This window comes from Sycon ciliatum, chromosome 4 (genome assembly GCF_964019385.1).
Source record: "Sycon ciliatum chromosome 4, ocSycCili1.1, whole genome shotgun sequence".
NCBI lineage: Eukaryota > Metazoa > Porifera > Calcarea > Leucosolenida > Sycettidae > Sycon > Sycon ciliatum.
In genome coordinates, this window is record NC_088646.1 from 35,875,081 (window position 1) to 35,898,168 (window position 23,088).

The following is a 23,088-nucleotide window of genomic DNA, read 5'->3' on the forward strand; positions in this document are numbered from 1 at the left end:
AAGTTTTGCAGGCTTCTATATTATTATGAGATAGGCTTCCATACAAGACAGGTATTTCGATGTATGCCAACACTAAGTTAAAACCAGGCGTATGTGCTGACAATGTATCTTGAAAATCAGGCTTCTATTCAAAACAGGCGTTAATACAAGACACTATAATTATACCTGCGTACGCGTGTTGCTATGAATAATATAACAATGATATAGCAACATGCGCCATAGGCTAGCTACAGTCATGCACCTTCATTCTATACCCAGTGTGTGTTGGCCAGGAAGCAGTATGTACAGGTACTGGCGGTGAAAGCCAACACTAACGGCAAGTGTTAGTGAAATGGGTGATGGGCAATGCTGACAGAATTAGAGAGAGAGAGAGTTCTGTTTACAATTGAACTTACCGGCTTCTCTCCGTTGGACGAGCTACGTACAAAGCAGCAGACGGAAACCACAGGGAGTAAAACAACGATTATAGTAAATGACAGCATCTCACTTTCTCATAAACTTATCTCTTATTGGCGATGGTGCCATCGTGAGAATAAAGAATTCAAACTCAACAGCTGGCCCTGGGTGCAACACATAATACGCATCCTCCTTATTGCATTACACAGATGAGTGGGCCATGTGTGTAACTCAGCAAAGCACCCTGCACAATGACTATGTGCACGTACTACATGCAGTATTAGAACAAGGCAGATGAGTAACTTCTGCCATAAAGCCTTCTAACGGCACTGGTTCGACAGTTACTTCTGCTCTAGCTTGATCAGGATTGGTATGGAGATAACAAGGAGAAAACATCCAGGTATTCCGTTGTTGTAAACGGCTCTGGACTGATAAAGAGCGCAGTCAATTGACAAAGCCGTTGCCTTACCCGAGATGGATCCCAGAGAGTCATGCTGTACACTGGCGACCCAGTCTCTATACTCTTGCCTCTGACTGTCCACAAGACCACTCAGCGAGCTCACGCACTGTGTCTCAAACATCTTGGAGGAACAAAAACAAACCAGAAGGAAAAGAAAGGAAAACGACACGTCACTATATGGAAGGAGGGAAAGGCCTGAAGGGGCTACTTGCCAATACTATTGTACTCCCTGAAAAGTGCCCCACACAGAAAGTGAACACTGCCCTACAGGATTGAGAGATGGTTGAACTCCCCCCCCCCCCCTCCCCCCCCCCCCCCCCCCCCCCCCGAGTGGCTATTTAGTATTTAGGCACATACATAGTATCGGTGTGATGATCAACATGGTGATACCAACTAACATCGCATTCAATAGGGTAAGAAAGGATCTTCCAAATTTGAAGTGTTTGTTCTAATTGAGTTTTAAAAGCCCCCGCTTGTACTTTGTAGTTAGCCTTGTAGCTCGAAACGGCAGACACCAGACAAGAAATACAATAATATCTGACAGGTGTGTAGCTGGTCCACCTCTCAGGGAGGGGGCACTTCACCAAAAATATCAGCAGAATTGTACTGATATTGCTCCGTCCAAAACTGGCAATCACATCAGAGGTCAACAGTATCATGATGCATGAGACGATAAGAACACACGTGACCATACAGTTTGACTCAACAAGTGCTATGGCCATGCACCTGCAGGCTGAGCCTACAATACGTTGAAAAATTCGGGAGGGAGGGGGTGGTGCCCCCATACCCATGGGCTACGCTCCTACCTGAACAAGCAATAAATACTAGTGCTGAAACGAGTACACCGAGTACTCGAGTACCCGCTCGTTGAGTACTCGACTCGATATCAAAAAAGGACTCGATAATCGATAAAAAAAATTTTAAAAAAACTTGATAGCGACGAACACGTCCGCGGATCCGGTACACACACGCGTATAGTGTCTCCTCAAGGCCTCACCTACAAGTTTTTCTACACTCGTACTGAGTACTGTACTCGTCTACTGCAATGTCTGTAGTGCCGGTACATGTGCCTGTACTAGGCTGTAGCAAAAGTCGAACAGGAAGCGTATACGCATTGCGCATGTACTAGTAGCTAGGCTCGGACCTATTTTGAATATTTCTCTCGCTTTTCTGTTTACTGACATTTATTGAATATGCGCATGTGTGCTTATAGAGTACTCGATACTCGACTCGATAGCTTATAGAGTACTCGTTTCAGCACTACTAAATTAAATACTCATCACTGATGTGTGAGTTACGGTATGTCTTATTTTCCGGAGTGAAAGCCGCATTTTAAACACTAATAATTCGCCAAAAACAGTCAGTGCCCCCCCCCCCCCCCCACACACACACAAAGTCAGTGCGGCTTATACTACGATGGTCCAATTAAACGATGATAAACAGGGTAGATGTCTGTATTTCGTGACCAAAAAACTCCGGTTACGGCTTATACTCCAGTGCGGCTTACACTCCGGAAAATACGGTAATCGCATATTGACTACGATCTCGCAAAGCACACCCAATGCATGAGCAATGACATAGTAGGTTTACCTCGGTTTCTTCAAAGTGCTTTGATGTCAAGCGATTGATGTCTTGATCTGTCACTTTCGTCCCCAGATGGGCAACTGCCCTTTCCACTTCAGCTGAGTGCCTAACATAGCAAACAAGGAATACCCGAGAGCTTTTCTATAGTGTTGGAAACATCTGCTCAGAATATGTTGCCTGACGAAATAAAACAAAACGAAAAACAACAGATCACATGGAAACGAGTTATGAAGCACCTATCCACGACTGTAACAAGATAATAAGCAGTCAGTCGTGGATGGTTGCTTCATAACTCGTTTCCATGTGATTTCTAATATTTTATATTTACTGGCTCAGGATCCGGGTTGAAAAACAACAACAGCAACAACAGCAACAACAACAACATGTGAGAATAAAGATTTGAAACAACAACAACAACAACAACAACAACAACAACAACAACAACAACAACAACAACAACAACAACAACAACAACAACAACAACACCAACACCAACACCAACAAAAACAACAACAACAACAACAACAACAACAACAACAACAACAACAACAACAACAACAACAACAACAACAACAACAACAACAACAACAACAACAACAACAACAACAACAACAACAACAACAAAACTGACTTCTTTTTATTAGAAGAAGTAACAACAGATATTTTCCTGATGGGGTTCAATTGCTTGTGTGTGTGTGTGTGTGTGTGTGTGTGTGTGTGTGTGTGTGTGTGTGTGTGTGTGTGTGTGTGTGTGTGTGCGTTCCGTTTGCCCCACCATCTCCGGCGTCATCAGGCTGCGTGCTCCATCTTCCTCTCTGATGCCCCTCCGGGGCCCACGTGACCCCTCTGGCAGTGGCTCTACAGGACAGGACAGGACAGGTGTGTGTGTGTGTGTGTGTGTGTGCGTGTGTCGTAACGAAGCCGTTCCAATGCCCGGTATGCCACCGTAGCTTTCGTTGACGGCAGGATGAGAGTCGCCACAAATGTAACGCGACAAGACACTCCCGTCGAGCGCCCTGATGGACAGCACAAATCCGAGTCTGCCCCTTTGGGGTCACATAGCCGGACACGGCAGTGGTACAAGGAAGGAAGGAAGGAAGGTGTGTGTGTGTGTGTGTGTGTGTGTGTGTGTGCTGTGTGTTGTGTGTGTTGTGTATGTGTTGTGTGTGTTGTGTGTGTGTGTGTGTGTGTGTGTGTGTGTGTGTGTGTGTGTGTGTGTGTGTGTGGTGGTGGTGGTGGTGGTGGTGTGTGTGTGTGTGTGTGTGTGTGGTGTGTGTGTGGTGTGTGTGTGGTGTGTGTGGTGTGTGTGTGTGTGTGTGTGTGTGTGTGTGTGTGTGTGTGTGTGTGTGTGTGTGTGTGTGTGGACATCACTGCTCGGATTGCGCATGCCTCTCGTGCTTGTGGCGCCTTGCAAGGAACCATCTTCAGCAATCCTGACCTTGATTTGCATATCAAGAGGTGTGTGTTTAATGCATGTGTGCTGTCGCTCCTCCTCTATGGGTCAGAGTGTTGGACACCATTGCAACACGATCTCCAACGTTTGTCAGTCTTTCATATGCGGTGCATCCGTTCCATCTTGGGTGTGTCCCGCAGAGATTGCTGGAATAATCACACGACCAACGCCCAACTGTTGGAGATGTGGGGTGACACTGATACCATCTGCGTGAAGGTCGCACAGCGTCGCCTAGAGTGGCTGGGCCATGTTGCCCAAATGGACAGTAGCCGGATAGCGAGACAGATTCTGTTTGGCTCACTTCCCACACGCCGCCCAGCACATGGCCCTCGCAAGCGCTGGAAGGATTGCGTTGTCTCCGACCTAAGAGTTCGTGGCCTCACCAAGGAATGGTACCCTATCACCTGTGAGTCCCGCGCTGACTGGCGGACTATGTACGCCGAGCCTGTGGAGAATGTGCCTCAGCCTGACCCAGTGGTATGTGCGGATTGCAATCGGTCATTCTCGCGCCCTGGAGATCGTGCTCGCCACAAATGTGTGGTTGAGCGGGCAAAGCCGATTGCTGAGCAGCGAGGGGCTTGCCACTGTGGAGATTGTGGGCGTTGGTTTCGCAGTAAGGGTGGTCTAGCTGTTCACCGCTGTTCCGCACCTCAGCCCCAGCCTCCCGAGCCCCGGCAAGTCTATGTGCAGGATGCCTGCTGTGCTGCGCACTGTGCTGTGTGTGCCCGCTGCTTTCGGTCTGTGTAAGGCCGCGGTCGTCACCGGTGCTCGAGGACTGGCCCGCGCCCGACTGCCCAGCAGCGTAATTCGTTCAGCCATGTATGCGTGTGTTCTCGCCGGTTCCGTTTGCCCCACCATCTCCGGCGTCATCAGGCTGCGTGCTCCATCTTCCTCTCTGATGCCCCTCCGGGGCCCACGTGACCCCTGTGGCAGTGGCTCTACAGGACAGAACAGGACAGGTGTGTGTGTGTGGGGGGGGGGGGGGGGGTGTGTGTGTGTATGTGTGTGTGTGTGTGTGTGTGTGTGTGTGTGTGTGTGGTGTGTTGTGTGTGTGTGTGGTGATGGTGGTGGTGGTGTGTGTATGTGTGTGTGTGTGTATGTGTGTGTATGTGTGTGTGTGTGTGTGTGTGTGTGTGTGTGTGTGTGTGTGTGTGTGTGTGTGTGTGTGTGTGTGTGTGGTGTGTGTGTAGTGTGTGTGTGTGTGTGTGTGTGTGTGTGTGTGTGTGTGTGTGTGTGTGTGTGTGTGTGTGTGTGTGTGTGTGTGTGTGTGTGTGTGTGTGTGTTGTGTGTGTGTGTGTGTCTCACCCTCACCTCTCTTGCATCTTTGCCCTGGATCTTTCCATTTCGATGATCTCTTGCTCAACGTTTGATGCGTACGAGTGTTCCAACTGCAGCAGAGTATTCAGTGCTGGCGAGTGAATAAGTGAGTAGTACACTTGGGCAAATGCTGCCTCTTCACTTTGTTCAACACTGCCAGAACAAGCAGCATGTTCTGCAACATACTTGGCTACCCACTCGTCTTCTATGCTTCCAAGATTGTTTGCTTTTTTCCCACTTGCTAACGCGTCCAGCATTTTCTCCGACTCCTCATCTTGAATCTGCTGGGTCTCCTTCTTCACGAATAACAACAGCTGCTCTTCAAGACTCGACTTCACATACGCAGGTAACTTGTGTGCCAGCATCAGCCTTTCCATGAAATCGCGTTTCTGACCACCAAATGGCAGTTGAATGGGAACGCTGAGTGATTTCTCCCTGTTTTCATCTCGAAAGGAGAACTCAAACGTTTTGGTGACAGCCATTTGGTGAAATTGTCTGGAAAATTCAAATTCAATTGGATAATCTGGTTATCATAAAAGGGTGCTGGGTGTTGGAAAATAATTGGTCACGAAAAAAATTGGTAACGAAGTAAACAGTGAACTCGAGTGCACAGGATATGACGCTGCTGAGATCACTTCACACTACAGGGCCTAGGGACAGGATCATTATGGTGGGGAGAGCAAAGTAATAATATTCTCTCCACTTGACTCCAGGCTATTATGTATTATTTTCAAAATAATTCTTCAAACTCAGGCCACGACATGATTGATGACATGACAGTCGACGTGCTAGTATAGTACTTAGTAGTGGCAACTGTGTGCTTCTATTCTGCATCATGCAGAGATTGCAGAGTGCAGACACATGCATGTGACATGATTGATCGCGATGATCACGATCAGCCGACTCAATGATGTCACCGATCCCTGATCTTTTTCACGTGACCAAACAGGAGTACAGCTGTACCGCATAATTTTACTACTCTCGTACTTCCATCATGCATGCACCAACAAAAGCGCCCTCAATCTTGACGCAAATTTTCAAGTGAAGTGTGTCCAGCCCGCCCGGATATCAGATCCGGATATCCTCCTCCATCCTCCTCAGTATTCTCAGTATTCAAGACTTGAAAGATGTCAGGAGACAAAATTAACGTGTTTCCTTCTCGAATGGCCTTGCAGATCATGAAAGTACGGCTCAAAGGAGCGCAGAAAGGGCACAGCCTACTAAAAAAGAAGGCTGATGCCCTGACATTGCGGTTCCGGCAGATTTTAGGAAAGATTATTTCGACGAAAATGGTGATGGGCGAAACTCTAAAGGAGGCAATGTTCTCGCTATCTGGAGCTGTCTATGCTGCTGGTGACATTGGACCCGTTGTCATGCAGAATGTGGATAAAGCTCAAACAAAAGTTCGCTCCAAGAAGGACAATGTAGCTGGTGTAACCCTTCCAGTATTTGAAGCCTACACTGATGGCTCAGACACGTTCCAGTGGACTGGACTGTCCAGAGGAGGTCAGCAGGTAGCACGATGCAAGGAGTTCTTTTCCAAGGCAGTGACCTTGATGGTGGAGCTAGCATCACTACAGACAAGTTTTGTCACGTTAGATGAGGTGATAAAGATCACGAACCGCCGAGTAAACGCTATTGAGCATGTCATCATTCCACGCATTGAGCGTACAATTGCGTATATCGCCACGGAGCTCGACGAGCGGGAGCGCGAAGAGTTCTTCCGCTTGAAGAAGATTCAGGAGAAGAAGAAGGAAGTACGGGCAAAGAAGGCGGCGGCGCAGGCTTTGCTGAATGCCACCGACGGTGGTAATCGGGAAGCACCGAATTTGCTGGCGTCAGGAGTGGACGAGGATATTTTATTCACATAGCACCATTGCTGTAACTGTGAGTTCAATGGTTAGCCCTTTGCGGTTCGTTTTATAGGATCCCCCACCCGTCACTACCATGCGCTCTTAGACGAGCCAATGCACGAAGCATGAACTCACCAGCTCAGCACGTACACTTCCGTTGGCAGATAGTTTCTTTACGTCTCTAGACAGCTGTTTCACTCCTTTGAGCTCATCAGTAGAGGATTTCGAATGATAATGATCTGTCAACGGAAGTGTCGTTGCTGGGCTGGTGTGTTTATGTAGCATCTGTGACGGGGATGTGGCTGTAGCCTGATTACAAGGACTTACGCCAGCACGTGTCTCATGAACAGAATACAGTCGAATGTCACTTATCCGACCACTTCGGGAATCAGGCATGTTGGATAACTGATATCATTTTTTATGTGCATATATGGCTGGATTTCACTGATTTATGTACACAATACCCAATAATACCCAAATATATTCATGCATATTCATGAATTGCTCCATGTACACATACATGTTAGCATACTTGACCACATCTACTTCAAGTAAATGCATATTACACCGTATAAGGCCACACGTTTTTATTTCTATGTTTCTCGTCACCCGCGCGCATACGATTCAGGAGTCTGGAGGAAAAAAAGAAAAAAATGTGCTGCACTGACTGTGCATGTGGGGACCAGCACACTCATGCACATGTACATACTGTGGCCTGGCCTGTGCGACACATGATGCGAGGTCGCCATTTTTTGTGCGCAATCTAGCTGCACATGCACAGATTGTGACAGAAGCTCGTACCACGTACTAGTTGTTAACTATGGATGCTATTTTGCATGGTGTATTGGTGGATTTTAGTGTGAACAAAGGTCTAATAAACTTTTTTTTATTTTTCGGTCATTTTTTTCCACCTCTCGCATACGTTTTTAGATTTTCAGGTGACGAGAAACATAGAAATAAAAACGTGTGGCCTAATACAAAAAAACTTTTTTAAGAATTTTACTGTTGAGAGTCATAAAATTACCACTCCCGGGCTTGTCGGATAACCGACGTGCTCGGATAACTGGCGACCGGATAAGTGACATTCGACTGTCCTAGCGTGAGGAAAAGTTACCTTCTTTTGCAGTAAACTCGACTATTAACTTTCCTCAGGACGCAGAAATACATGCCTACTCTTGGTTCACAAATTCTCTATGACTATCTATAATAAATAATAAAATAAATTTCACGGTTCGCGTGAGACTAAGCTGGAAGCCGAGTTTTCCGCATCCGCCGTGGGAACGCCACCACCCTCTAGGATCAAGGCACATGATGGCTACCAATAGCTATGATAGAATTATCTTACAAATACAAGCACATGCAATAACGGAATGATGGTAAATCAGCAGCTTTTATAGGCAGGCAGCAAAAGGTGCTGCAACAGCAATGGTCAGAGCAACGCGAAGTAGAGAGAAGAATAATGGTCAAAAGTAGACGTGTGGGCAATAGACTGAGTACGGCGTAATATTGCAAGGGGAAATTTTGCATGGGGGTACAGTGGTACAGCAATATTGCATGCGGGTACAGCAGTGCGTTGGTACTATTATAGGTGTGTACAGAAGTGCGATAATGTTGCATGTGGATACTACATTTATGGCTTGTGCATCGGTTTGGCAAAGAGCGCATTGTAGTGACGGGTGGAGCATGTAGTAAGTAGAGGATATAACCCGAGTCAGAGGGTTATACCGGCTGAATATAAATCCCGACTGCGATAGCAGGAGGGATTTATATGAGGGTACGGTATAACCCGACTACGAGGGTCATATCCTACTTATGCCAGGTACCCCTACGCATTTCGAGAACAACGAACCTACTTGGAGATCTCCTACATCATACAGTACGTGAACATGTTCTGCTGGTTATCAGTTGTCAATTGAAAGAATGGTCGAGCAAGGTCAGAAGGAGATTCCTCCGGGGATGTTTGGCATAAGATTTCTTTTCAGTTCCAGTGCATATTGTAGCATATTGTCTCGTGAGCGGTGCGGAAGTCAACTGAATTGCTGGGTTGCTGGAGTTGTCGTTGAATCAAACTACCGTCACTAGTTAGACTACAGTACAGTTTGGACTCTTTGGGAGTATTATCATGATTATGGTACAGTGCTGATTTTCACATGCGGCATCTTATAATCAGTTTTGCTTACTTGCAAGTAGATGCATTTGCATACACTGTTTTGTATCACTGTATCACATTTCAATCCATTCTAGCGTTTTCCAATCGGTTTAGGTGGATTTGAAGTACACTCGGTATCATAAACTTAGTTACGAAGGAGCCAGTCTGTTGATGATCTTCAACTATTCGCGAAGTACAATGTACATTGCTGATCCATTCGGGATACTTCGTGGTTATTTGACGTTCTTTATCCTCAGTTTCAGCATAATAGAATACTCTGTAGACGAATTCCAGGTCATTCTTCTTTTCCATTGTGTACTGTTCCTCGTCAGCAATGCCGTTCTGTGCGGAGTGTACACGTGCATGTGGTGTATGTTGTGCACATGTGTCTGTTGTGTCCGTCCGCTGGAGTACTGCCGTCTTACAAGTTCACTGCCTTTCAGGCAGTGAACTTGTACGGTGGCAGTGCCCTAGCGTACGTACCATGCAGCGGGATTTATACTGGCCAATATAACCATGGCTAGACGAGCGCTGATTGGCTGAAAACAGACCCTCCGCACCGTACCATGGTATAAAGTGGAGTACGGCCGAAAGCTCTGTCGCAATATTCTCAATTCTCCGTACTATGGTGCAGGCTTTGGGATATACATTGTACATGTACAGGTCAACCATCGCTAGTTTGACATCGGGAACAAGACAAACCTCATAAGTAGACAACGATCCAAAATCCCCTGACGCCTGAAAATGCATTTAATTAACAGTCGTACATGCAAGTCCGGATAGCAGACATTGACAACACTTGAGTCTTGTTTGAAGCCCCTGGCGCTGTCTACTTGTGAGGGTAGACCTGTACAAGGACTTGGCTTCGTTCTACTTGCAGCGGAAAGAGCCCTAGATAGCGAAAATCAACACAATCATATCTTAAATTGTGCTGGAAATGGTGGAGTGAAGTGCAATTGCATATTTCCGCAAGTTCATTAGCACCTCAAAGGGCTAAATTGTGCAGCTGTGCTCCTTTGTATGAAGCTACTCAGTATAGCTAAGTATTACTTTGTAAGGGCTACCACCAGTAAGATTCACTCATAGTAGCTGTTTTTTTGTGTTGTTTGTTTTTGTATTACTGAAGGGACGCTATCCGTCATTCATCCCTCTTTTCTGGGTGTTACCCCAGCTCCTCAACCATCTTCTGATCCGCATGTATTTTGTGAAGCATGTAACTCAAGCAGTAGGTATATATATTTTTTAATGCTTTTCTTCTTCTCATTCTCAGTGTCACCCAATCAGTGGCACTATGATCTTCTATCTGTGGAGTTTTCATGCCGATGAACAATAAGCAGTCTGACAGTCAACAACTGTATGTAGTGAAAATGTAGTGAAAATATAAATAGCTTCCAGCACTTTCAGATGGGTGAGGCCATGGACATAAGTAGCATACTCGCACGAATAGTGCTCCTGTCTCAGAGAGCCAATGAAAAATGAAGCTCTCTCTCTCTCTCTCTCTCTCTTAAATCGTGCCCCCCCCCCCCCCCCACCACCACCCGGGCTTGTAACCAAGCGCATGATGGTTCGCTGATGTTCTGGTCAATGTCTTTGCACTGATGGTTTCAGGATCAAAATCACAGTTCTTGTTGCCGTTTCTGTTGAGCTGTGATAGTAGTAGGGAGTAGTAAAATTTACTACATTGTACTTCCTGGTTTACAGTCAACTTTCGGCTCTCTTTTTCTTTGTTGTTGTTTTCCATTTGGATTCGCGGTCCAAACGGGCAAATGTATCCAATGACGGGAAAGCCAATTCTTTGCCTTCTTTGTTTTATGCTAGATGACGTAAATGCACTAGCACTGAAAAAAAATAGTGCCAGGGCAGCCCTCTCTTGAATAGTACCCCATCTGTGATTGATTTTGAAAAAATAGTGCTCCAGGGACACTAATCGTGCGAGCATGCGTACGGTACGTGACCAAACTGATATGTGGCTTTCAGAATACGCACGAGCACAATCAGCATTAGCAATGAGGTGGTTGGCATCACCAAGCAAGCCTGGATAGCCTTCGCATAAGCCAAATGGACAAAAGAAAAGAGGAACGATCCAGGTCAATGAGGTGAACACACGCATGCAACTGCATAAGAGGCTAACGAAGATGACAACACGTTATGAACACTTGCTCTTCTAAAGCAGGCCCGACCAAAACCTCACGCTAAGGGCCGGGTTCCACTGCAGCTCTGCTGCTCGTCTTTCCCGGCTTGAAACGTCATCATTACCATAGGCTTGAGCTGGAGCAGCGACTCGTAACCCTGTCCGGATTATGCGTTTTTTGAAGGGTCAAAATGGAAATGTTTATTTTTTGGAAATTTACCCAAAATGCTAAAAATAATCTTTTAAAAAATTCAAAATTTCACCCAAAATGCAAAAATTATGCTGCCGTTACCATGGCAACCAAAATGGCGTAAAACTTGAATCCCTTGTCGTTCCAAGTGCACGTGGAGGAAGCGCGTGTAAAGGATGTGGTTGTTTTCGATAGTCGAAAGGAATCGATCATTTTGTTTGGTTGTATGCAGGGAGTCGTAAAATACCATTTATTTATTTATTTATTGCAGCATCTCATAGCACAGTGAGAACACCGGCCAATACAAAGAGAGAGGGTGTTAGCCAACCACGGCCAGGAAGGGAGAAGGGGAGGAGAAGAAAAAAGGAACCGGCATGGACAAGTAGTGATTGCAACAAAATGAGAAACACAAAATCAAAGTCAAGGCGCGACAAGGCTCTTAAAGGCGGAGGGAAGAAAGGTCCTTAGCTTCTTGGGGAAGTGCCAGCCACGCAGAGTACGCAGTGAAAAGGGGAGAGTGAAGTAGAAAGGAGGACTTGGGTTTCGGAAGGGAAAGGGAGTTTCTCGTGCTACGGGAAGAAAACCAGTTGAAACAGTGGAGGTGAGGTGGACACAGATTGAGTTTGAGAGAATGGATAAGGTGACAAGATGTGAATTACGTCTCTTAGACAAAGGGGTAGTGTGAGCAAGGGCATAAAGGGTGGAAGATGGGAGCATGCGGGGTTTCCGGAGAAGGATTTTTAGAACTTTTTTGTGCTGAATTTCGAGCTTTTCAGCACGGGTTGTGGAAATTCCAGCCCAAGCAGTATCTGCATAATCAAAAATGGGGCGTATGTAAGCTGAGTAAAAGAGGAGTTTACAAGAGATTGGGAGATGGTAACAGTGAGAAGAGAGGATTCCTAAAGATGAACTTGATCGTTTACATATGTAATCGATGTGGGGTTCCCATGAAAGATTAAAGTCAATGAAAATGCCAAGATGCTTATGGCTGGAGACTATGTCTATAGGCTGGGGGAAAGTGGGATGGAGGAGGGGCGGAACATCAGGCTGAGAAGGAAAGAGCATGATTTTAGTTTTAGACAGATTGGGCGATAACCGCCAAGACGACATCCAGGAAATTACTCTTTGAATCCCGTTAGCTAGGTTACTCATCAGGCCAGTGATGTTACCATAATGGTTATTTTACGACTCCCTGGTTGTATGGCTTCTTCAGAGCCAAGTGCACTCTAGGCTGCCGATGAGCATGCAAAATATGCTAAAAATGTTGAAAAATGCTGAAAAAACCAAAATGCGAAAAAACCTGAAAAAACAAAATGCGAAAAATATGCAAAACATAATCCGGACAGGCCTAGCAGCGAGGCCGCGGCTCACCGCGAGCTTTCGCTACGATTCTTCATCAAAAACTACGAGCCCCGTTTGCTGCGAGCCCTGTTTCCCGTACTTTGCATTGTTTTGTATGTGAGAATTTTAAAATTCAAATTATTTTAATTCGTTGCGCAGGCCAGAACACGAGGATTTTTTTGATTTCGTGCGTGCAGGCAGGTAAAACGTCAGCAAAAAATGCGGAGCCGCAGTGGAACCCGGCGCTTATGAGTGTTACAGTCCATTTCAAAACTATAGACGCGTACCTAGGCAAAAACCGTTATGCCAGCATCTATACCACATAAAATCTGTGATCACTTTGTGCATAAATTTTTCCAAATTGGGCGTCTGTTATCCAATCCTTTAGAAACTATATGAGAGTAATTGTGGAGCGATCCTGAGCAATATTCCGAAAACTATTCTCAAAAAGTTCCAGCCAAATTTGAAATATTTCAAAAACCCTACGCGTCTATAGTTTTGAAATGCACTGTAGGTTGTATCGAAACCAGAGAGTCGAAAAATACTGGGTATTTTTAATACTATTTTACAAGTTGATTTTTTTTAGTTTGACAGTGATTTTCATGATTTTTACATATTTTTGGTATTCCGGGAAAATTTAGGTGTAATGTTAAATTTCACCAGTTGTAGTCTTTGGGGTGCTGAGTCGAATGGTCTTGGTCCGAGAAAGCTGAGACGCTCCCTTCCTACTTTAATCCCAATCGAACTCGCGCACTTCCACCGAAACTGGGTGACTGCGCCCTACTAGATGGGGATTTGTATGCAAAATGTCACTAAAAGCGCTATTTCGTTCTTATAAAAGCACGGATGACCGCGATTGGCCCACGGTTGTAGTCTTTGGACGCTGAGTCGACTGGTTTTGGTCCGAAAAGGCTGCGATGCAGCGTTCGGCCCTTATTCCCAATCGAACATGGTTGAACAAGCGGTCACGTGCTCCTGTGTACACCAGTCACCTGGTCACCGTGCCTGCAGGGTACAACTTACCAGCGTGTTTGACCTTTTTGGGTGCAGTCCTGTCACTCGAGTTGAACTCGAGTTGAACCTTGGTGTGAAAGTTGTCGCCTGCTGGCACGGTGACCAGGTGATTTGGGCCCCCAGGAGCACGTGACCGCTTGTTCAACCATGTTCGATTGGGAATAAAGGAGGAGCGCTGCATCGCAGCCTTTTCGGACCAAAACCAGTCGACTCAGCGTCCAAAAGACTACAACATATGGGCCAATCGCGGTCATCCGTGCTTTTATAAAAACGAAATGGCGCTTTTAGTGACATTTTGCATACAAATCCCCATCTAGTAGGGCGCAGTCACCCAATTTCGGTCGAAGTGCGCAAGTTCGATTGGGCTCAAAGTAGGAAGGGAGCGTCTCAGCTTCCTCGGACCACGACCATTCGACTCAGCACCCCGAAGACTACGACCGGTGAAATTTTGATTTTTGCCTTAACTTCCCCTTTAAATTTTACCGAAATAAAGGTGTTATACAGTACCGGATACACGCGAAAGGGCACACACTTATACTCGAATACATACAAGGGCACCTCCACATATAAAGTATAACGGCATGGGGAAAAAACTCAAGACCCAAGAGTGTATTTTGAAGACTTGAATACAGTCAACTTCGCTAATAACGACTGCGGATATAACGACAATTCGCGAATAACGACAGAATTTCCATGCCCAGAGTAAAGTCGCATCTAACTGTATTTAACTTCGGATACAACGACTATCTGAATAACGACAATTCGCGAATAGCGACATGCTTTTAGTGCCCTGAGGTCATATTCACTGCTTGAATAACGACTTTCTGGGCTTTTGACAGCTATTTCAAGTACCGTACTCGCGCGATTAGTGCCCCTGTGGCACTATTTTTCAATGTCCATCACAGGTGGGGCAGTATTCAAGAGAGGGCACTATTTTTTCATTGCTGGTACATTTGCGTCATCCAGCATAAAACAAAGAAAAACAGAGCCTAAAGTGTACTGTAAACGCTCACGACTCCACAGAAACGGGAACACGACCTGCGATTTCGTTCCTGAAAATACCAGTGCAAAGCAATGGCCAAGATCATTTGCAAAAGAACACCAAACTTGCACATGGGCTTGGTTACAAGACCGGGGGGGGGGGGGGGCACTATTCAAGGGAGGGCTTTATTTTTCACTGGCTCTTGGAGACTAGGGCACTATTCAAGAGAGGGCTCTAATCGCGCGAGTACGGTACCTGTCATGCAGAAGTACCAGAACCCATGGTGATGGATAAAGGCACATAGGGGGGGGGGGGGGGGTGCTATTATTTTTATTTTGCTTCAAAATAGTTGGAATGATCAGCAGAACTACAATGTAGGTATACATGATTGTACAGTAATCATCATGCATGTACATGTACAATGTAGATGGTTCCATAAGGCTAATTTTTCTCAAATCGATTTCCTTTGCATATTGACTTTATAGTTCCTTTCAATTGTAATATAAAAGTAAAGTACACATTGACATAGAGCATGAAAAGAGCTTCATTTTGATATGCATGTCATACTACTGTAAAAGCAGAAATTTTCGGTGGTGTAATATTTTCGGTATTCTCCAAAATCGGCGGTTCGGTAGAGGGAAATTTTCGGTAAAACCCGTCCTCCAGGTAAGTGTACTAGTACTACATGTATACAGTATCGGTTGTACCACAGTTTTCGGTGCGTTTTATTATCGGGAAAAATTGTCGGCACCGAAGTTACCGAAAATTTCTGCTTTTACAGTATACAAAATATGGATTCACATACATTCAAATGGGACTTCGGGTATAAGGACACTTCGCGAATAAGGACACTTTTCTGATGCCCCGCCGAGTGTCATTATTCGCAAAGTTTTTCGCGTATAAGGGCATGCACTTGTAATGTGGGTGAATACGATTAAAGAAACTGAATGGTCTTTAAAGTCCACACGTTTCCTTTTAAAATAACACCCCAACCTGACGTTTTGTAGCTCGTGATAGCCGCCTTCCATAAAGTGCAGCCGTGCCCATTTCATATCGATGTAAGTGCCAATCTTCTGTTACCAAGACTCCATGCGAACTGCAAAGGGGCCATTAGTATCAACGTCCGGCATTCGTTTTGCAATGGCTACTATGCTTGTACATTCATTTCACACAGATCAATGTCTGAGACGAATGCACAAGATAAAAGGTAGAACCTAAGACAATATAACCTGCTTTGGGGCAGCTTTCTAAAAAATGTTATTGTGAGCTTTAGTCCTGCGTTCTTCCCCTACAAACCTTTTGTAGAATTGCCTTCTAAACTTCTTAGGGACCAGCATTACTTATCATACACTGCGGAGTGCCGCGAATTTCAAATTTGACAGTGGGTCCGAAAAGGTACCTAAACTGGGTTCGAACCGCACAATGTACAAGCAAGAGGAGAGAAAACGACCAGGACTTTCCCAATTCAGTGTTTTTGGAGCAAAAAATACGGATGAAGCTTGCGTACCTTGACAAACTATGGAGATTGGGTACAGTAAGCAGAAGTTATGCCTGGAATAATTTCTTTTGTAAAGTAGTGTACATAAAGTAGTATAAGTATAGTAAAGTTTGGACATCCGCGTTACCACCGGCTTACGACTGTGTTGAGAAACACAACCAGCCTTAGAGAGGTTTCGCTCGTGCCAGGCCACCAGCATGCCTGATTATACCATATAGGTACAATATATTGCATTTTCACTTTTCAGTATTCATGTGAATCAGGTCAGACCTTAAAAAAAATGCCGTGACATCCATAGCACCCTAACATGACTGGCAATTCTTGACACAATCCGCACCTAGTACCCCCACAAAATTCGAGATTCATACGAGCAAGCCTTCGCTGGCTTGCAGCGCTGGTCCGGCATATCCTTTGGGATTGTTTTTGGGGTCCACAGTGTTCCTCTCGTCACGAGCATTCCAGGATGCCCAAGATAAACCAAAGTTACGTCCAAGTCAAGGCAACATCTTCAACGGTGCAATTCTCTATTGAGCTCGGATCGTATTAATAAAACGTGCTGGCTGTAAATCTGTCCCAATACTGAGAAAATCACGATCCCACAGCCATGCAAAATCCACGATTTTCAGATGTCATAAAACACAGCATTTTTGACAAAATTCATTGAGAACAATTCCAAAGCGCGAATATTAATGGAACTTTATAATGGGCGCTGGAAGCTGCTGTAGATGTCCGTATGTAGACACATAAGTGCATGCAATGTGTGTGCGGCTAGCTAGGAACCAGGCAACGTGCATGTCCAGGAATAGGGGACCGCGGGGAAAGGTGTGGCTCGATGTGCGTTATCCTACATGTGCGTCTTGTGAGTCTGTGAGCCCTGGTTCTGTGTGAAATTTGAATTTGCAGCCTTCACATTTTTTTAATAATTTCTTTCTCTTTAGTTAAGGCGGGCTCCTAAGATTAGTAAGAAGTATAGAAGACCAATCTACACTGAACGGCCTGTAGGGGAAGAACCCAGGATTATAGCTCACAATAAACTTTTAGAAAGCTGCACTATTTTGCAAAGTAGGACAATAAAAACTAAATCTCTGCTGATCGTACTGCTGTACCCACAGTATGCTCCCTACTGGTTGGGTTTACCAGGCTATCATAATTATCAGTCTATGCTGTAAAGATACACTTGGACCTGCTTTCCCGGAGAGCGACCAAATCAGCCGCCCATAATGATCTTACCTCAGCCCTGCAACTCAATCATGTGAATCTGTGACTAGGTGGAGTTACCGTCAGGCCTTCGACTGTCGACTCATCACCGATGTTCTTTACTGTCCTGTGTCACTCATTATCGACAAACACACTCTGGCACAGACATATTCACTACATTCTATTTCAAAGAAGCGAATTCTTTGCAGGAATACAGCTAACAGTAACAGGCAGATCTACAGTACATGATTGTACGAGTACGACTCGAGTAGCTGATCTACTGCTAATGCATGGTCGCGATCGCAAGCGCTAGCGCATACATGTAGTCTACATGACTGTTTTTTTTATATATAATTTTTTTATCACATTGCACATACATGTACCTACGAAAGAAGCTGTACATAATCATTATGCATGTCGCGCCGAGCTTGCTTTTATTTTGCTCGAATCTGCACAGATTCCGATCATTTGCCTTTGATTTGGAGGACAAGTCACGAGTCGAACCCCACGCCTTATCACGGGCACCGCGTCCGCATTTCCACTACTGACAGTACTGTACATGTACAGTCATGTTACTACTGTATGTACTGTAGGCCACGGATGACGTCTCCGGAGCGTGCGGCCGGGCTGGCCTAGCGCCAATGCTATGCGCTATGGCGCATGCATGGCCGGCTGTGTGGGCATTGACATTTTGATAATCTCCACGTAAATTTTCGAGCGAAGCGAGTGCAATTCCGGAGCTCAGGCGCTAGGCCCTAACCAGCTCTCCTCGGCCGCGTCTGTTGGAACAATCCGATCATTTAGCTTTCTCGTCTCCAGAAACTTGAAAGATGTCGGGCCAAGGAGATAAGATTAACGTGTTTCCATCACGAATGGCATTGCAAATCATGAAAGGACGACTAAAAGGAGCTCAGAAGGGGCATAGTTTGCTGAAGAAGAAAGCTGATGCGCTAACGATGCGGTTCCGCCAGATTCTTGCCAAGATTATCGAGACGAAAACGCTAATGGGAGAAGTGATGAAACAGGCTACTTTCTCTCTGACGGAGGCAGTTTATGCTGCTGGTGACATTGGACCCGTTGTCATGCAGAATGTGGATAAAGCTCAAACAAAAGTTCGCTCCAAGAAGGACAATGTAGCTGGTGTCACCCTTCCAGTATTTGAATCCTACACTGATGGCTCAGACACTTTCCAGTGGACTGGACTTTCCAGAGGAGGTCAGCAAGTAGCACGATGCAAGGAGTTCTTTTCCAAGGCAGTGACCTTGATGGTGGAGCTAGCATCACTACAGACAAGTTTCATCACATTGGATGAAGTCATAAAGATCACAAACCGTCGAGTTAACGCCATTGAGCATGTAATCATTCCACGCATTGAACGGACGATTGCGTACATCACGACAGAGCTTGATGAGCGAGAGCGAGAGGAGTTCTATCGGCTGAAGAAGATCCAGGAGAAGAAGAAGGAAATGCGGGCGAAGAAGGAGGCGGCGCTAGCTTTGCTGAACACCACCGATGGTGGTAGTCGGGAAGCACCCAATTTGCTGGCGTCAGGAGTGGATGAGGACATTTTATTCACATAGCACCACTGCTGTAACCACTGCTGTCTGTTGCATTACTGCATGGGACCTTTTTCTGTCGGTCATTGACTCCTCATCCTTCTCTTCTGGGTACATGTATTGTCCCAGCTCTTCAACCATCTTCTGATCCGTGACATGATGTATTTTGTAAAGTGTGTAACTCACAGAAAAAGTTATTTTAATGTTTTTTTCTCTTTCTTATAAATCATTGTCAATGTCACCCAATCGATATCGTCTCCTATGTGTGGAATTTTCATGCCGATTAACAATCAGGTGTGCATTCCTTGCTATCTAATTTTCCTGCATATTTCATTCCTTACGGCTTTGTTGACTGCTTATATATTTGACTCCTTCCTAGGGATTGAAAAAATGCTTTGGTTTGTCGTGATAAATCTAATATTGACTTCGTACTAGGTCGATGTGTGAAATAAAAACCTGGTCAAAGACCTCGGCTTGACCTCGGTACTGACTACTCGGCTTTCATATTGACCTCCTCGTTCTCAGTCAATATCTAGATACAGTGTACCTGCTGAACACCTGCTTTCAGTGGTTCAAGTTGTAAGAAGCAAGCCCTACTTCAAACTACCGAAAGTCCGTGGAAGCCACTGGGGCTGCCCGGACAAAGGCCTAGACTAGTCTAGAGTACATAACCATGTCCATTATCCCTCCTCTTCGTAAAATACGACTCTCTGGCAAACTACATGATTGTGCATTTGTGGTACTAGTCCCACTGTCACTGGCACTGATGCATGGCACCAGGGAGCCCTACATAATGTGTAGGGCTCCCTGCATGGCAGTCTAGGCACCACGCGTATACCATGGTATACCAGGATGCTATGTAGGTCTACCATAGTGCTAGTGATCGATGATCCATGTGTATACTAACTAATTGTATTATCGCATAGCAAGAGGACAAAATTATTATTATACCGTAAACAGTTACTTTATGTACTCTTGCCAAGTCTTGGTACATGTACATGTACATGATTGTATCGCCTGCTCATCATGAATACTGTCATACTATCTCATACTCATACCAGGGAGTCGTAAAATACCGGTATTTTACGACTCCCTGACTCATACTAGTGTACTCAATCTCATACTATAGTGTAGACTGTAGTCAATGTGGCCAAGCCGCTTTTACGGGCAACAATATTATGAATATGAAACGCAAGGTATTGTAAGAGCAATTTTCTGAAAATAATGTTAAAACACGAAATAATTTATAGAAATGCATTATCACACCGTAGCCACTTTTATGGGCAAATTCCAATACAAGGCAATAGGAACACGAGGATGAAGTTAACCTTTTAAAACCCAAAGAAAAGACAAAAGATGTCAACAATAGAACTACAAATATAAAAAACAAACATCAGGTCATAAAAACTACTTTAAAACATAACCAAAAGACAGCAAAGCGTGGAGAATGAGATTGACTTACAAAACAAAAGTAGTCCTACTATGCTTACAAAACAGAATCTACCTACACCACTAAGGAAGAAACATTAAATGATTGCAGTCTCACAAACACCGGCCTCTATCTAACGACCCATCAAACAATAGCTCCTGAAATTCTTGACTGGAGACTGTAGTCAATGCTAGTCATCATGGTCATGTCATGTACGTAGTCATCTGAGAGTGAGAAGCGAACTGGCTCAGTCAAGTCAAGAGGAACAGCGGAGCGTGACGGTAGCAACGGAGCGTCGAGCAGTGCAGTGCCAGTGCCAGTGGCGAAACTCTTCACTTTCACTGAGTGTGGAAGTGTGGTCGACAGGTGCTAAAGCCGAGGAGCGAGTGTTGACGATACGAACTGTGATCGTGTGTGTGTTGCAGTTGCTAACCTCCCTGCTTTCAGTCGTTGCTTCCCGTCTCATAGACCCTGCTCGTAGCACACTAGAAAGATGTCTGGACAGGGAGAGAGGATCGCGGTGTTTCCCTCGCGGATGGCCTTGCAGGGCATGAAAGGACGACTAAAAGCAGCTCAGAAAGGGCACAGTTTGCTGAAAAAGAAAGCTGATGCGCTGACGATGCGTTTCCGCCAGATTCTCGCCAAGATTATCGAAACGAAAACGCTAATGGGAGAAGTGATGAAACAGGCTACTTTCTCTCTGACGGAGGCAGTTTATGCTGCTGGTGACATTGGACCCGTTGTCATGCAGAATGTGGATAAAGCTCAAACAAAAGTTCGCTCCGGGACGGACAATGTAGCTGGTGTAACCCTTCCAGTATTTGAAGCCTACACTGATGGCTCAGACGCGTTCCAGTGGACTGGACTGTCCAGAGGAGGTCAGCAGGTAGCACGATGCAAGGAGTTCTTTTCCAAGGGAGTGACCTTGATGGTTGCCCTTGCTTCACTCCAGACAAGTTTCATCACATTGGATGAAGTGATAAAGATGACAAACCGCCGAGTGAACGCTATTGAGCACGTCATCATTCCACGTGTGGAGCGGACTATTGCGTACATCACGACGGAGCTTGACGAGCAAGAGCGAGAGGAGTTCTATCGGCTAAAGAAGATCCAGGAGAAGAAGAAGGACATGCGGGCGAAGAAGGAGGCCGAAGCTTTGTTGAACGCGTGCAATGGAGTAAATAATGCCGAGGCACCTAATCTCGTGTTTGGTCAAATTGATCAGGATATCTTGTTTATGTAGGTAAGCAGTGTATGCAATGTGCTCGTAGCATAGGACCGGTGCTGTGCGAGCCAATAGACAGTGAATAGAGGGTAGTCAGCTCTACCTGTAGGAGATAAGTTCTGTCATTTATATTGAACGATCTATTTAATGCACAATGATTATTACTATTAGGACATCCCTTTTGTGCGAGTCAGGACAACTGCTGGAAATGCCTGCTTAGAATTGCTTGTAAAATTGATTTATTGCGCGACTAAGCTCAATAATATACAGAACCACGCTGTAGTCAGTGGGTTTGAACAAGGAACTTATCCGTACGTCACAATTCATCTTCCCGCAGTTCTAATTTCTAGTTTTCATTGAAGGCCGATAGCTAACGTTAGATAACCTGCTTTTGTTTTGTAGAGGATTGATGGCTGGTCCGGTCAAGTACTTCGAGTACATGTACTGCCATTACATTTCAACGGAACTTCAAACGTTTGGCATTGTCACTCCAGTAGCACAATCCGTTTTTTGAATACAATAAAGCCTTAGTGAAATGTCGGTTCAGCTCGTTCTGTTGATCGCAATTCTAAAATTTATAATTTTGATACTGATTTCGGAGATTTCTTGCAATACGTTTTCGTGGATCGGCATGATGTTTTGGTCATTTTCAAAGCTCTTCCCCAGACCCGCTGTGATGTTTAGACGATTCGAGACGAAGTGACGGCACTACCATGCTAAAGACATCACCCTGGCCTTGGTATTAGTACAGCAACCTGTACAGCGCTCCGAGTGCAGACTATTAAAATCGTGCACCGGTATACGGACGCGTGTTGTAGTGCCGCGCACACACACACACACACACACACACACACACACACACACACACTGTACTGTACTTGTTGCTCACTGCCAAAACTGGTCACGTGAGTCCCCCCAGGAGAGGGGAGAGAGACTCAAAAGGAATCTTGGAAAGATGACTCAATTGGTTATTGAACCGCCCAACGGCCGACACCCCCTGAAATCCCCAAAACTCTGGGTGGACTTGAAAATGATCCCACTTATGGGCTCACCACACCTCAGTAAGTGGGTGAGGACAAGGTGCAGAAAAAGGATTGACGGCATCAGGTATCCGTCCCGGGATCCAACTGCAGTTACCCCTGCCCCCAGTGAAGGTAATATTTGCTACTAGTGTGAGTGGCTAAATCAGAGTGGATCTGATAAAAAGCTTCACTATAAGCACCATTGATTACACAAGAGTTAATCTAGCCAGAAGCAGTCCATGGTCCATACACACACACTATTTCCTCGGCCTCGGAGGAAACCGCAAGTCA

At 45.4% G+C, this 23,088-nt stretch overlaps 4 protein-coding genes across 4 annotated transcripts in view; 3 read left to right on the plus strand and 1 right to left on the minus strand.

Annotated features, from left to right (window-relative positions):
• LOC135815927 (protein C12orf4 homolog) overlaps positions 1 to 5,920 on the minus strand; it is a 13,137-nt gene extending 7,217 nt beyond the window's left edge. Inside the window, exons 1-4 of the mRNA XM_065329281.1 lie at positions 5,205 to 5,920; positions 2,447 to 2,546; positions 866 to 977; positions 396 to 417 (exon numbers count right to left, since the gene is read on the minus strand). Coding sequence (XP_065185353.1) covers positions 396 to 417; positions 866 to 977; positions 2,447 to 2,546; positions 5,205 to 5,692 — 722 coding nt within the window. The 5' untranslated portion in view covers positions 5,693 to 5,920. The remainder of the gene's footprint in view (positions 1 to 395; positions 418 to 865; positions 978 to 2,446; positions 2,547 to 5,204) is intronic.
• Positions 5,921 to 6,230: 310 nt separating this feature from the next.
• Positions 6,231 to 10,609, plus strand: LOC135815928 (V-type proton ATPase subunit D-like). The gene is made up of 2 exons (XM_065329282.1): positions 6,231 to 7,097; positions 10,339 to 10,609. The coding sequence occupies exon 1, from the start codon at positions 6,338 to 6,340 to the stop codon at positions 7,079 to 7,081; it is 744 nt and encodes a 247-aa protein (XP_065185354.1). The 5' UTR covers positions 6,231 to 6,337; the 3' UTR covers positions 7,082 to 7,097; positions 10,339 to 10,609.
• A 7,640-nt stretch (positions 10,610 to 18,249) lies between these two features.
• On the plus strand, positions 18,250 to 19,588 carry LOC135815929 (V-type proton ATPase subunit D-like). Its single transcript, XM_065329283.1, has one exon. The coding sequence runs from the start codon at positions 18,396 to 18,398 to the stop codon at positions 19,143 to 19,145; it is 750 nt and encodes a 249-aa protein (XP_065185355.1). The 5' UTR covers positions 18,250 to 18,395; the 3' UTR covers positions 19,146 to 19,588.
• A 1,290-nt stretch (positions 19,589 to 20,878) lies between these two features.
• On the plus strand, positions 20,879 to 22,458 carry LOC135815930 (V-type proton ATPase subunit D-like). The gene has a single exon (XM_065329284.1). The coding sequence runs from the start codon at positions 21,044 to 21,046 to the stop codon at positions 21,791 to 21,793; it is 750 nt and encodes a 249-aa protein (XP_065185356.1). The 5' UTR covers positions 20,879 to 21,043; the 3' UTR covers positions 21,794 to 22,458.
• Positions 22,459 to 23,088: the final 630 nt, after the last annotated feature.